Below are 15,012 nucleotides of genomic sequence, written 5' to 3' on the forward strand. Positions count from 1 at the left end.
GAGGGGAATGTAAACACAGATGGTGTGGAAATGTTGCGGCACAGGGACATCCTCACCGGGGGGTCACTTTGGTGGACCCACCATCACCCTGTCCTGCGTGGGGCTTGAGCTGCATTTTCCACCCATGGATCGATGCGGTGAGGCATTGGGCTGGAGGTGAGCCTTCCCACATGGGAGCCACGCAGATGGGGAGATGACGGATGGGGCGAGATGAAAGTCATCAGTCCCTGCTGCTCACCATGCAGAAGTTTATCCTCCTCTTGGTTTATTTTCTTCCTGTCTGCAGCAAACCCTCCTGTAATCAGCAGCCCGGTTAGTATTGCTGGAAGTGCCACTGGCGATAGCCCGGGGACGGGCAGGGGCTGCCCCTCGCTGCTCTCATGCCAGTGGCTGCAGGGCAGCGGGGAATGGGCTGCCACAGCCCCCAGCCAACATGTGTGCAATGCAAACTTCAGTATTTCACGACTTATAGGACAGATTTCCCTCCTTGGGAGCCTGCTAGAGTGGCAAGTGTTTTACAAAGAGCCACCCCTGCGCAACTAAAAGGGATTTAAACCAGGTCAGTAGCAAAGAGAGTGCAATTGCTGGTGAGCGGGCGAGGAGTTGGACACTTATGTGAAGCAATTCTGCTCCCGATGTAGAAGGCAATAACCTTGTATCACACGAGGATGATGAAGGGGTTTCAGCCCTATCAGCTGCCCAGGGAAATTGCAGATGAAATGCCCTAGAGATGCTGTAACAAACCCATGGGTGCTGGTGGCGTGGGCATGCAGACACCAGGGCATGATGCGTCTTCCCTGCCCGCTGGCACAGAGCAGGCAGTGCCACAGCAGCAGGAGCTGGTGTCCAGGGGCATCTCACAGCCCCCTGGCCAGAAGCATCCCTGGTCCCCTGCCTGCTGCCAGGAGCGCTGAGCTCTGGCAGGTGCTGGGGCGGTGGCACTGTGGCAGGGCTGGGGTCACTGTGTCCCCCTTGGCCTCTTTTCTTGGTGATTGTCGGTGCCGTCCCCATGCACAGAATTGCAGAGAAATGCCAGACATCCCAGCGACAGGGGGCACAGGGGTCCTGCCCTACCCGAGGCACCAGATTTATTGCCCAGGGCTGGTTGTTCCCTGGCCAGGGGTCCAGGTGGTTTCCCCTTTCTTCTTGCTATTTTTTAATCTCCAGCCTGTGTGGGAAATGGGAGACAGCGACAGACGAGGAGGAAAGGCTATTGTTAGGGCTCTGGGCTGTGCATCCCGGACCAACTCACTCGGTGCCAGCTGGGTTCTGGGGAGGCCTCTCCAGCGGGAGAGATTGTATCAGCAGAGTCCAGGAAGGATGTCGCTGCCAGCCCGGGAGAGCAGCGTGTTCCCCACGATGGGCTGGAGCTCTGCAGAGCCAAGCAAAGGCAGCGAGAGCTGAGCATCCATATCCTCGATCCGGGACGGGGACTGGCTGCCTCGCACTGACCAGCTCTGCTGGAGCCTTTCGGGGTCTCCCGGGCACCCCAAGTGCTTCCCGGGAGCCCCCCTGATGGGGATGCACCTGCAGGTCTCATGGCACAGAGAAGCCATGGACAGAAAGAGTCCCATGCCCTGAAGGGACATCTCCAGAAAGGGCATTTCATGGCATTTTGAACACTGAAGCGTTCCTCCCCAGCACCGAGTGCTGCAGCCAGTCCTCGCCCATACCCTGACCCAGGGGTCCCTCAGGTGCCAAGGGCAGATGCCCCAATGCAGTGGGGGCTCATGGCCCCCTGCTCCACCCCAGCCAGGATGTGCCCTTAAACCCTGACCCCCCCGGCTCCTTGACCCCGTAATGGTCCATTCTCTGGGAGGAGGAGGAGGAAACGGCGGTGGACCTTGTTATTCGGCGGCGGGACGCCTCGCTGGGTTGGGGGTCAGCGCTGATGTCATTCGGCACAGCCGGATATGTTATCTTCCTGCCCCACCGCCCCGTAATCGATTCAGCAGCTGACACGGGGCGAGGGCTGCCTGCCTGGCACCACAGCCTGCCCAGGGTCCCTGGGGGGCACCGCCACCTGCCCAGGGTCCTTGGGGGGCACTGCAGCCTGCTCGGGGTCTCAGGGGTCCCTGGGGGGCACCGCAGCCTGCCTGAGGTCCCAGGGGTCTTTGAGGGGGCACCGCAGCCTGCTCGGGGTCTCGGGGGTCCCGGGGGGCACAGCAGCCTGCCCAGGGTCCTGGGGGTCCTCGGGGCACAGAGCCCTTGAAGCACCCCTCTCCATAGCCAAGCCTGGCAGGAGACCACTGCCCTGGCCACACAAACGCTGCCCTGGGGAAAGGGCTCAGAGCCCCCTGGGGACCCCCAGCACCCTGGGGCTGGGCAGGATGCGGGCAGTGGCTGGGTAGCTGCAGGAGCCAGGGGTGCCGGAGCCAAGCGTGGTGGAAGCGGGCCAGGGGAGGACGACGGTGGCGGCGGCAGGACCCAGCACAGCGTGCCACCCAGCTCTGCGTGCTGGGGCCAGGGCGATGGCAGCTGTGGGCAGGGGGGGCTGGCTGTGTCCCACCACCGCCTGCACCGGGGCAGCAGCCCCAAGGCCCTTTCCCAGGATGGCCATTGCTCAGCCACCGCCATGGTTCCCCCGTTGCCACCGGCACCCACGCTGGCTCCCCGCATCCCTGCTGTTGGCGCGTCAGCACCGGAGCAGGGGTCCTGCGGACCAGGGGTCCTGCGGGCACTGCTAGGGGGCGAGGAAGAGCCGAGGGGCTTTTTCCAGCAGGTTCCGCCGCCTGGAATCTGGGAGCACAAGTGGCAGAGGCACCCATGGCTCACACCGGCGTGGGGGTGGCGGCGGCGGCCGGTGTGCTGAGCACCAGGCAGGGTGGCGGGGGCACTGCTGGGGGTCGCCCCCTTCATGGCCATGCCACCCCTCGGCCAGGCTCAGGGACCCCTCTGCCTCCCGCCTGGCAGGCAGGGCTGAGCAGCAGGTGTGGAGGGTGGTCCCGCTGCGGGGTGCGGGGTCTGCCCATCCCAGGGGGCTTCGTGCCGGCCTCCCCCCGGGGCACCCCAGCTCTGCCCAGCCTGGGGGTCCCGCGCAGCCAGCGCCGCCCCCCGCTGCCCCCCCCCCTCCCCGCACCTCAGCTGCTCTTTAAATCTTTATTTCATCAAAATTTAAGAAAAACACCAATTTTAAGGAAAAAGCCCAAGCGGAGCAGCCCTGCCCGGTGGTCTCCCGCATCCCCGGGGGCACGGCGTGTGGGCGGGCCGACACGCGCTGCGTGCCCCCCCTCCTCCCCCGGCGTTTGCTGCCAGCCACGCCGGAGGTGGCAGAGCCATTTGGGATGGGGGTCAGCCACCCAGGCAGGCAGACATCTGTCCCCGCAGGGTTCGCACGGAGACCACCCGAGACCTCCCACAGCGGGAAGCCCCGTGTGGGGCAGGCGGGGGTCACTAAATAGGGGGGAGCACCCCGCGGGTGGGGGGGCCGGCGGGCACAGGGACCCATCGTGCGCCTGAGCGCGCCCCGCCCCCGACCAGGCCCCGCCCCCGACCAGGCCCCGCCCCCCGCGTCTCCCGTCGCACCCCGCGGCGGAAGGGGCGTGGCCGCAGGCGGAAGCGGCGGGCAGGGCGGGCAGGGCGGCAGCAGCAGCGCCCCGGTCCCGGCGCCATGTCGGGCCGCTGCTGCCAGGGGCAGACGCCAAGTCGCGACATCCCGGGCCCTGGCAAATGCCTCGCCCTGCCTGACGGTGCCCCGCTGCCGCCTGGCGACTACAGCACCACGCCGGGGGGCACCGTCTTCGGGACCACGCCGGGCGGTGAGCGGCGGGCCGGTACCAGGCCTCTCCCTGCGGGGCGGGGGTTGCTCGAGGGGGAGCCCCCCCCCCCCTCCGGGTGCGGGTAGTGGCCCCGGTTTTGCGGTGGGAATGGGGTGACCCCCTGGGGGGGGGCTCTTACCCCAGCGCGGGGTTACAAGGAGGCCCATGTGTCGGCGGGCGGCGTGTGGGGAGCTGGGGGGCACCTGTTCTGGGGGGGAGGGCTCTCGCTTTGACCAGAGGAACGTCCAGGGAAGGCGGTGGGGGGCCTATCCCTTTTGTCTGGGGATCGGTAGCGGGGAACCCTTTCTTTGTCCAGGGGCTGTATGAGGGTTTGGGTGGGCTCTCACTTTTCTTAGGGTTTGTCTGGGAGGCCTTGCTTTGGCTGGGGGGTGTACGGGTAGCAGGGGGGGTTGCTGTTCTGCGGGTGGTGTGTGGGGAGGGGCCCCGTTTGGGCAGCAGCAGCATGGGGGTTCTCGCTTCAGGGGTGACTTGGCGCCTGGGCTCTTGTCTTGCAGGGGAGCCCCGTGTGTTGGCAGTGGGGGGTCCCCCCTCGCTGGGCCGTGGTCTGGTGTAGCAAGGCCAGGCTTTTCCCTGGGAGCTTGGCCATTGCTGTGCTACAAGGGAAAATGAGGGATCCTGGGGGGGCTTCCACCTTCCCCAGAGTGTGCTGGAGCTGGGGCAGCGCAACAGCATCTGCCTGGCTGCCTATGCTGAAAGCAAGGCTGCTGTTTGTGCTTCTGGGTAGCCTCACAGGGAGGAAATCCATCTCCTGATTTGGGTTACTTATTAATTCTAATCTCTAATATTTGTTGTTTCATCTGGCAGTATGTAAACCCTGGGACCTCTTTTTTTTTTTCTTGTCCCAGGGTGCTCTAACTTCTGAAAGTGCAGTGCTTTGCTACCGCACAAAGGCAGTGGGCAGTGGGCTGGTTCCCTCTCTCTTTGCTGCGAGTCCCGTTGTGCAGCCCTCGTAGCTGCGCCTGTGCGGCTGCCAGGAACAATATCTCTTAGGGACTGGGTCTTCAAATAAGGATAGTGGGATTGTGGGAGTTGGCTGTGCTCACTGCTTGCTCTGAGCTGAGGCAACTAAGGGGGGTTGCAATTACAAAACCTGTAGGCTTAGCATCCGTCTTAGCCATGCCTGTGCCTTCTGTCCCCACATACAGCAGCAGGGACATAAATGTGCAAAGATCCTAAAAGGGCTTGTCCCTCTGAAAGGTCCACATCTCTTGCTTGAGTGTCTGTTCGTTTTGAGTAGTTTGGCTTTCGAGACAAGTGACTGCTGTTCCAGATGATGACACTGGGGACCAAATCAGTTGTGTGTATTTCCAGCTATGGCAGCTGCCTGGGCTCCTGCTGATCAGTGGTCTGAGATAATTTTTTCCATACCTTTAAGAATTTCCTCCCCCCCATGCTGCTACATAAGAGATAAATGTGAGCAGCAGGAATGATGAAACCATGCTTGAATTTCAGCCAAAAGAATGAACTAGATGGGAGGCAGAGGATAATGTTTTGTTTGTCCCTCAGGCCTACAATCTCTACAACACAGTATTTCAGGAGTTAAAATTCAGAGAGAAGGGGGAAGTCAGCTTTGCTGACTCGCTTGATTTTTTTGTGTCTGTGCAGAAAAGCTTGGTTGGGCATCTGAAGTTCTTGTGTTGTTTTTGCCATATGTTCTCTCTTCTCTGAAAGCAGCAAATAACTGAAGTACTTAAATAGCACTTGCAGTAATTATGCCATGGAAAATAGGAGAATGACTTTCTCAGCTATATTCATGTGCTCTGAGTAACAGAGTAGAGAGGAACAATTAACAGTGCTGTGCAGCATAATGAGCCTTCCAGGATTATCATCTCTGTCTCCGGGGAGTTAATGAATGTCTACAGTGTGGAGGAGAAACACAAATCATGTTTATTGTTAGGGTGTGCGCACCTGGCAAAATCCACAGTGCTCTTATGACTTCGTGATACTTTAGTTTGTCTCCAGCCTGTTTGAGGACAGGTTGTGCTGCCTGTTCGCCTTCCAGTGTCGATTTTGGGTGCTAAAAGGAAGAATGATTTAAAACTTCTGAAGGACTTGGTGGGGGGATGTTAGCTTTGGGTTGTTGGTTTGCATTGATGGTCACTGTTGCAAAGAATTCCTTGGCCTGTACAGTCAGGAAGAGGTGTCATGAAAACATTGTTAATACGTTTCACACCAAACTCTCCAGATTGATGTACAGAAGTGCACTTTAAAGAGCGCTGGGGCCAGGCCAACTTGGACTTGGAGCCCTTCTGCTTCCTCACTGTGCTCTCTTCATCTGTTTTCTGCTGACCCGTGTATCCACTGATTCAGGCAGAATACTTTGCATTGCTCCTTTGCATATAAGCCCTGACTGCTGTAAAAATAATCTTGGGTTTCAGAACCGCTTGTTTTAGGTCCTTTTGTTGAAAATGCTCAACATGTGTAGCTCACTGGAAAAAGTCTGAGATTTCCTGCAAAGCAGTAGGTTAAATCTGAAGAATTGGAAGAAAAAAAGCAAATTGGTTTTCTTGTGCAAAACCTCTGACTAATTTTGGAGAAGAATTGAGGATTGTAATCTCTGAAGTCATCCCCCTTCGGCTGTAGGCAGCGCTGGGGATACGAGTGGTGGAAAAAGGTCTTGATGTCAGAGTGAGAAACCCACAGCAGCAGTGTGGGGTGACTGAAGGCTTTTGAAAAGGCCGTACTCCACAGCTACAGTGTGCTGACTTGTGTGCATCTAACAGCCAAGTTTATTGACCTGGAAAGATTAGGGGAACGCTTGCTTTTCCAGTTGTCAGGCATTTTTTAGACCAGTTTTTTCATTACCACCTTTACTCTGATCTGACTTTGCTGCTTGTGGTCAAAAACACAAACTTTTCTTCCTCTGCAGGTTGCTTTTGAGTCTCCAGAGATGTTGAAGTAACAGCCTAAACTGCAGTTTGGATAAAAGGGGCTGTTCTGAAGAGGGCAGGCAGTCATGTGCTGTGATGCTCTGAAGCATCCTCCCTCTTCTCCCAGTACCCAGGGAGCAGCTACAGCCCACTGTGGGACAGATGTGAGCGAGCAGCATTTTGCTGTGGTTTCTGGGCCTTGGTTTGGTGCCAGCAGTTAGGGGAAAGGATTTGATTTTTCCTTTTTCAGCTACCTTCCCAGGTCTCTATGATCCTGTCCTCTGCCATCACGGGCAGCAGCTGGTTTTCTTACAGCAGTCAGCAGAGGTAAAAAACAACAGTATGAAGGATCATGGAGGAGCATGTAAGAGATGATATATGACCTTTAAGTGTAGTCGGTTCTCAGGATTCCCGCTATGCCTGTCCTGGCTCCTTGTCTGATTGCCAAGGGCACGTGCAGACATTGTCTTCAAGTAAAGCCCATGTGCAGTAGTATCTGGGGAGTCCTGCCAGCTCGGTCCATCACGAGCCAAGATGCACAGCAAGCCGCAGTGCTTGTGGTGCTTGCTGTGAGCAGTGCAGAGTGGGTGCTGAGCTGCTGGTGCTCGCAGTGCCCGTTGCAGACAGAGCTGCCTCCAGTGCTGCGGGCTCAGCCACAGAGGTGTTGGCCCTTTCAGTGGGGACATGGGATGGCCTGTGGAGCAGCACAGTTCACAGCACCTGTGTTCCATCAGGACCAGAGCAAAATGTGTGTATTTGGCAGAAAGGGAGTGAGATGATGTACTAGCCACTGCTTCAAATCTGGTGTTTCATCCTGATGAAAATACTCGAAGGGAACCACATTCTCATCCAGACTTTCCAAGCTGTGCAGTGAGGCATTCGGCTGTTGAAGCCACAGTGTAACAAGGGCTTTCAGGGGGCAGAGTGGTCCCCATCAGGTGTAGTCTTTCCTACTAAATACATACTAACCTCCCTTGCAGCAGGAGCAGAGCTGCTGTTAACTCGGCTTTGGGTGCTCAAGGAGCCCATTTATGGCCTCCGGCCGTGCCTGTTGACAGCTGAGGCTGGGTGTCCTGGTCCGGCTGGTTGCAGGGTGTTTGCTTTCGTAAATTCTGGGCATGTGACTGTCAGAGGAACGTGAACCAGGCATGGAAGCTCTTGTCTGTCTGAACTGTGCTCCTGATACTTGGTACACAAGCTGCAGTTCTTGGAAGCTCTGTCCTCCTCTGTGAACCTCCCAGGAATTTAACGCTTAACTCATGGACTAGCCACCCGCCTTCTCAAATCCAGCCAACTGCTAGAGCACCGTTCTGTGTCAGTTAGATCTACTCTTGGATCCACTGAAGCAACTCAAATTTAACATCTTTTAAGGAAAAGGTTTTCAGTGTTTTGGGAACTCGGTAGGAGAAGTTTCTTGAAACACGATACCTGGTTACATTATTTTATAGCCATGCTTCAAAATAAAGTGAGCTTAATGTTCCAGGACAGATGTTAATGGGAGCTTGTTTGCCTACACCTGTGTACTTTCAGTTAATGCTTTTCAGGGAGCGCACAAGGGGAGTTGCCTTTCCCTCTTGCTGGAACCAGGAGCAGAGCAGTAAGGGCACGCCTCCTTTTGAGGAAAGAAAACATTGTTTTCCAGTACTTTATGGGTTAAGGCTGGGGTCTGTTTGGAGGGATCCCTCTTCTGTGTGTGGTTTTTGAGCTTTTTCCAGCGCAATTCCTTTATAAGGAACAGGCTGTTCAGTCCAGTGGTATTCCTAGAAATCCATGCCCAGAGCAGAGCTCTGCTGTCACTGAGGTTTGCTGTAATGCGCTGGAGCTGGTTTGTTGCACGTAGGGCAGGGAGAGCAGGTCTGGTTAACCATTAAAACAGGCGGGCATTAACGGTTCTTGTATTCAAGCCTTTTGGAAGGGGTATGTAACTGTGCTGGACAGTCAGCACCCTGTACGCGAAAGCAAATGCCTGTGCTGGAATTTCTGCTGGGCTCTGCCACATCCTACTGCCTGGTGTGGTGTACACTTGTGTCTACCTACAGTCCTTAGCCCCTGACAATTAGAATAGCTTGTTTACGATCAGAAATTAAATTCAATGTACTCTGTTTCCTTTGGGGGGTGTTGTGCTGTTGAATTAGGTGGAAGGGGCTGGATCTATTGCACGCGGCATCAGGCTGGGTGTTGGAGTCTTTAGTTCTCTCTGTAACAGGCTGCTAGCATTACCTGTTACTTGGGTACCTGCTGCTGGTGCTTCGTGCTTGCTGCTTTTTTTTTTTTTTTTTTTTGGCAAATCTAGTGTTAATGGTATCTGCCTTTCCTGCAAGGTAGCATGAAATGACAGAGTAAGTGCTATGTAATAGGTATCAGTGCACATACAACTCCTGCTGTTGCTTTACACATCTGGCTGTGAAGATGGCCCAGCTGTACTCATGCATCAAAATGCTAAAAACTGACAGTGCTCTTGTCTCCCCACAGGTACCAGGATTATTTATGATCGTAAGTTTTTGATGGAGTGCCGTAATTCTCCGGTTGCCAAAACACCACCTTCTGACCTTCCGGACATTCCAGGTGTTACAAGCCCAAATGTGGAGGAGTTGAAGATTGAGAACAACCATGTCCAAAACTGTGATGAGAAAGTAAGCGCAGGTGAGTGTAGGCAAAAAAACCTAGTGAAGTACACTGCTTTTTCCTAGAAATACCAACGTTTACACATGGAATGGAGCTGGGAGATCCCTATAATCTTTGGTTAATACTCTAATAACTTCTTGTAAAATCAACATGTGCTTGATGTTACTTGGTCATGAGGTTCTCATGCTATTTGGTCCTGCTGTGGTCCCCAGTAATGTGAGACTTTTTTCAATTAGTTAAATCTTAGTTAGATCACTTAATTCTCATTAATTTAGCATATGGGGAGCTGCTACTGGATTAATAGTCTGGTAGTGAGAGAACGGGTGCAGCTGTTGCTGCCTCTCTGTCCTGGACCATTTTGTAGCTGCTTTGCATTTTTTAAAAAGATCAGATTACAACTCAGAGTAGAGTGAGTTTGGGGATTTTAGTATCAGCCTGAGTTGTAACTTCCTTTTGCCTTTTTTGTTTTGGTTTGGTTTGTTGTTGTTTTTTTGACAGCAAGGCAGATTCTGGTGTACAAGTAAGCTCAACTTCCGTAGCTAGGGTATAATAATACCTGCTTTGTATATATCAAATATCCAGTATCCGTTGCTGTCTGTAGTGGGTTCAGCAGAAGCCTGTAGGTGTGTGTGATAGCCAGGTAGAGGTTAGTCCACAGGAGAGCAGGGCATTGGCACAGTTGTAGCAACACGAGCAAGTATTGCTCTTGAACAGCGGGGTTTTTTAATTACGTGAGATTACTTGGTAGTTTCAGGTCGCTTCAAGTTACTTATGTTCTCTCTAAAAATAAAGGTCTGAATGCTCATTAGCTGGTGTCCGTGCTCACTCTAAGCAAAATCTTTCCGGAGTCAGTATTGCTTAATGTGTTTTTTTAAACACTGTTGTGACCTTCAGTGGCTCACTGGATTCTCTGGCAAACTGAAATGCAGGCTGCATGCTGGATGCCAGCTTGGCTGTGACTCTTCCAAGGAAGGTCTGCCCTCAGGAATAGATCATCGCTGCTCACGCTGGCATCCTGTCAAATTGCGTGAGCTGTGGTAACAGCTGTAGAGATAATAAGTTGTGAAATGTGCTTTTGTGTTTTTGGTAACAGAAGTTTGTACCACTGATGTCATAAACATTATTCTTTATGTTGCTTTTTACAAGGAAATCCAGGGGTAGAAATAAATAAAGGGCATGCTCTGCCCCGCTCTTGTTTGCCTGTCTGTAGGATCCCCTCTACACACAGAGCTTATGTTTTGCTTGTACAAGATGGTTTTCATATCAAGCTCGATGCCTCAATCCAGATTTTAAGTCCAAACTGCCATATTTCTAAAGTACATCTGACAGTTGTTTCTTCAGTAAAATATTTGGTATATAATGTGAAGCTTTGAGGACTCATTTGTGGGTTTTGTCCCTCTCAACAGGTGAAGAAGAACAGTTTGACATGGACATATAAAGCACGTGCCCTGAGAGTGCTTATCCAGTGAAGCACCAGGACCTTGTCTTGAGGATTCCCACCAGCCAGGCTTAAAAATAGCCCATGCCTTGAGTGCCTTCCTGCTTCCTGGGAAAGGCAGTTTATTCCCTTCCGAGAACAGAGTGCGTCCTGTTACAAGGACTGAGTCTCAGCCTCTCTGTGCGGGTGCGAATACACAAGTGCAGCCCCTGCTGATGATGGGCCTTGGAGTGCCGGAGGAGACACTCTCAATGATTGTTTTTGTTTCCAGTTTTATGCTTTTGTTAATCATTTTAATACTGTAAAAGTTACAGAAATGCAATATAAGGGAGAAATAAAAATCATTTTGAGTCTCCTGGTATGGAGATTAACGCAATAAATACAGCTTCTGTCCTTTATTCATTCCAGTGAGAAACTGCAAGCCTGTTGCAGAAAACCCGATCGGGCGAGTTCCCCTGAAAGGCAGAGGCTGACGTGCCATAAGCCCTCCTGGCCAAACGTCTGTGTGTGTCTTGAGTGCAGCATATGGTCACCACAGGAAGCTTCAGTGTGCTCTGAGCCTGCTTCCAGAAATAAGTTAGTGAAGACTGTCATTCGTGGTTTTCCAGATGGTTCTTTCGCGAGGTCATGGGGTCATGGTGCAGGTGTTTGGACCCATTTTTTTACCATCCCTGATGAGGGGCAGGACTCAGTCAGGCTACAGGTGGAAGCAACTGAAATTAGTTCTATGGGAGTCACCTGCAGCTGAGCACTGTGGGGTGGCCCTGACTCCCAAGCTGCCTTCTGCCCTGCCAGGGAAAAAAACAGCTTCTGGCTTCTGTGCTGCAGTTCCCGCTTCCCAGAACAGTGGAGCTCTTCCAGCATGCAAGTGAGTGCTTAACTACATTTTCTGCTGGGTTTTTGGTCTGTGCTGAAACTTTCATGCTGTTTTACACTTTTCTCCTTTTTTTTAGAACTTGGTGGGTAGGGATTAAGACCTTTGGAAAAGAGAGGGTTTAACTGTGAGGTTAGAAATAATAAGCCTGTTGGGTTTGAGAGGAATTTTCATCTGAGAAAGTAATTTTAGCGTGGGAGTGATCAGCTTGGGCCCCCAGCGCACGTGTCTGAGTTTCTAGACTCGGTGCAGTTTAATAAGCGTGTTAGGGAGCAGTCTGTAACGTTACTGCTTTAGGGATGGTGCTGATGGTGGCATCTTGTGGTGCTGGTGGCTGAGGCATCTCAGAGAAGCAGAGTGCATAATAATACAGACTTCCTAAAAGGCAAGTGTCTGTTCAAATCGGTCTTGGCAGATAGCATTTAAATATCTGCTAATTAAGCTCAATTGTGACATTATGATATGCAAGCCTTTAATAATGAGTAACAGAAGAAACGGAGACAAAGCAATTGCTGCAGATAAATTTGCATTTCTTTAAGATAAGATTAAGTGTTTCTCTGAAACCTTAATGGGAACAGATTCAAATGTATTGCCCTCAGGTGTCACTTATCAGTCTTGTAGCTCCATACCAGCTGCTGGGTTTTGTTATAATGTGACTTTAGAGAGGAGCTGCTGTCGCTGCTGGAATATGCGCTGTGACCTGCAGCCAGAGACTGACTTGTCCTCCTCGCTAAATTAGTATTTTCAGATAGAAATGGCACTACTAGGTTGTTGCGTTGCTGGCAGCATCATGCTGGGGTTCAGCTTCATGTACCCTCGGAGCCCTCCTGCTCTGGTCACCGTGTGTCACAGCAACCTCAGCTTCCATTTCTGGGGGAGGCAGTAAATCTAGTTTTAAGGAAATTTCCCGTGTTGATGTTAATTTGTCCAAAGCCATTACTTTAGGGAAGGCTGAAAAAGCTGTGGCAAACTTGCGGCGTGTTTGCGATAATTCGGTCTATGCACTCAGTGCTGAGGCTTGTTTTCGTGCTCTGTCTTAACCGGAATGTTTGTAATTATTGCTGGAGCGTGGCTTTACAACCAAGAGTCGTATTGATGTAACCCTTGGCAAATAGGTTTCACGGGAAAAGGATTTTTATAAGCAGGATGGGGTTTTACCCCTCTTACTCTCCTGCAACACTCTTCCACAACTCGTAACACCCACTTTATGTAGCTTTAAAGTATTGGCAGTGGTAGAGGAATCTGTGCAGCCTCCTGGTCCCTGCCGTGTGCTCGTCCTGGCCTGCTACCTGCGTGACTCGGACGTACCCAGCCGTGGCACTAACACAGGGCGGCGCGCAGGGCCAAGGCTGCCGTTGGCAAAGCAGCTGTGAGACCTGGCACTCGCCCTGCGCCTGCTCCCTTCACCAGTCAGCGTCCTGCTGCACTGCCCGGGGTGAGGATTCGATGGGGGACATGGTGCCGGTGACCCCAGCTGACCAGGGTGGCAGAGCCGTCCCGGTGCCCCCACCGTGGTGCCATCCCCAGCTAAGGGCTGCACAGCCAGGGAGCTTTTTGGGGAGAAACAAGCTGATTTTCAGCCTTGGTGCTTTTTTTGCTGTGTTTCTGACACACAGTGGCCCAGATGTGAATGGGAGCTACATGATGGGGTTTTATGTCCTAGAATTGTAGAGTTGTAATCATGTCGGTACAAAGGCAGCTGGCTGGGTTTTTTGGAGTGTCGGCTATTGCAAGTAATGCTTTTAAATCCTCTTCCACCCCAGTACTAGAGGGTAACAAGTGCTGTAAGTGTGAAGTATTTCATCCATGCCCATGACAGCTTTGCATTGGTATCTGCATGCTTATGTAGATCTCGGGGGAGCATCAAAGCACCAGGTGCCTCCGAAAGCAATTCCTAGCTGATAATTCGGAGAGGGAGAGCACCCTGCAAAGCACCCAGCCAGGTGCAAGAGGGGGTCCAGGAAGGGCCCCAGGGCACATGAGTGCATTTGCTGGGGGCAGAGCAAGTCACTACCAAAGCTGTGAATGTGATGCAGCAATGTGGCACTTGTGTGCATCTGCTGTGGTGTAACTCGTCCCAAGCCTGTGCCTTAAACTTCTCCACCCATGGCGTGGGACTGCGTGGCCGGAGCATCCCCTGCTCCAGTCCTTTGCAGTTCGTGTCCCTCCTTACACCCCCAGCCACTGCTGCATCCTTCAGCTGGGCATTTTGGGATCTGCCTCTTGCACGCATTCGTGTTTCTAGCGCTCCAGGCTTGCCTAAGCCATGTAAGGAGCAGCTTAGCGTTTCCAGGGCCGCTCCCTGCTTGACTGGGGTTTGTTCCTCACCCAGCACTTCACAAACAGGCTGAGGAGCAGTTTCTGTCACGGGCCGAGCCCCGGGCAAGCTCAGGCTGCTGCACAGCTGCCCTTGCACACACAGCAGGAGGGGAGGCAGCTGTGGGTGGCTGCCCCACACAGCTGGGATGCTCCGGGGAGGTCCAAGGGACAAGTGTTGGCTTTGTCATTGCATTTTCCGTCCCTGCCCCTTTTTGTCTCAAGCAGAGCAGCGCAGCATGCCTGTGTCCTGCTCAGCGTCCTGGTCATGGGACAGAAAATACTTGCTTGACCCAGCTAGTGCCTTAATCCACCATTTGTGCAAATATTACCCTGCACCTTTGATAAGCCCTTCGGTCTGTTTGTTCTCACTCTTTCCTCATGGGTCCAAAGTAAACGGGCCATACCTGTGTTCCCTCCCTGACCGTGCGCCCTTCCTCCGGAGGCACGGGCAGCGGCTTGCACACAGGCAGTGGTGGCTGCAACTTGCTGCTGTCACCAGCAGCAGATGCTGCTCTTTGGTTCAGAGGGAGTTTGTGGATCATGAGGGTCTGGCCCTGTGCAGGGTGAGGGATGCCGGGAGGCAGATGGGGTCGCAGGTCCCGATCCCAGCCAGGCTGCAGCTGCTCTGTACTCCAGTGGTCCCCGAGCGGTCGCTGCTTGCATCCCAGTCTCGCAGCATCAGTGGGCAGCACTCCTGTAAAACCCTGGGCACTTGCCCTGCTGGAAAACCTTCCCTGCATTGGGAAGGCTCCGGTCCTTCCTATGCCAGTGTGTAAGGATGCTAAAGCCAAGCCAGCCCTTCCAAAGGCAGAGACCCTGCCAGCTCCCTGGCACGGCTGGGAGGGCAGCAAGCGGTTTCAGCTCTGCAGCAAAGCTCCCGCTGGAAAGCTGGTGCCAAACCTGGCGCCTGCTGCCTGGGCCAGGCTCACAGGAGCATCCCCGAGTGTGAGAGCAGGGTCTGGCCACCGTGCCAGCAGAACCTTGCCCTGCCTGTGCAGTGGGACCAGGGTGAAAGCCCCCATGCCCCGTTCCCACTGCCCGTGCCATGCCCCTGCCGCAGCATCTTCAGGCCCTGGCTTGCCAAAGGATTGCTGGACTGGTGATGCC

General features: G+C 53.6%; 1 protein-coding gene across 1 annotated transcript; it reads left to right on the forward strand.

The window, feature by feature from the left end:
- Nucleotides 1–3,545: 3,545 nt before the first annotated feature.
- Nucleotides 3,546–11,092, forward strand: EIF4EBP1 (eukaryotic translation initiation factor 4E binding protein 1). The gene is made up of 3 exons (XM_056363133.1): nt 3,546–3,758; nt 9,122–9,292; nt 10,681–11,092. The coding sequence occupies exons 1-3, from the start codon at nt 3,611–3,613 to the stop codon at nt 10,710–10,712; spliced, it is 351 nt and encodes a 116-aa protein (XP_056219108.1). The 5' UTR covers nt 3,546–3,610; the 3' UTR covers nt 10,713–11,092.
- The last annotated feature ends 3,920 nt before the right edge of the window (nt 11,093–15,012 follow it).

This window comes from Falco biarmicus, chromosome 18 (genome assembly GCF_023638135.1).
Source record: "Falco biarmicus isolate bFalBia1 chromosome 18, bFalBia1.pri, whole genome shotgun sequence".
NCBI lineage: Eukaryota > Metazoa > Chordata > Aves > Falconiformes > Falconidae > Falco > Falco biarmicus.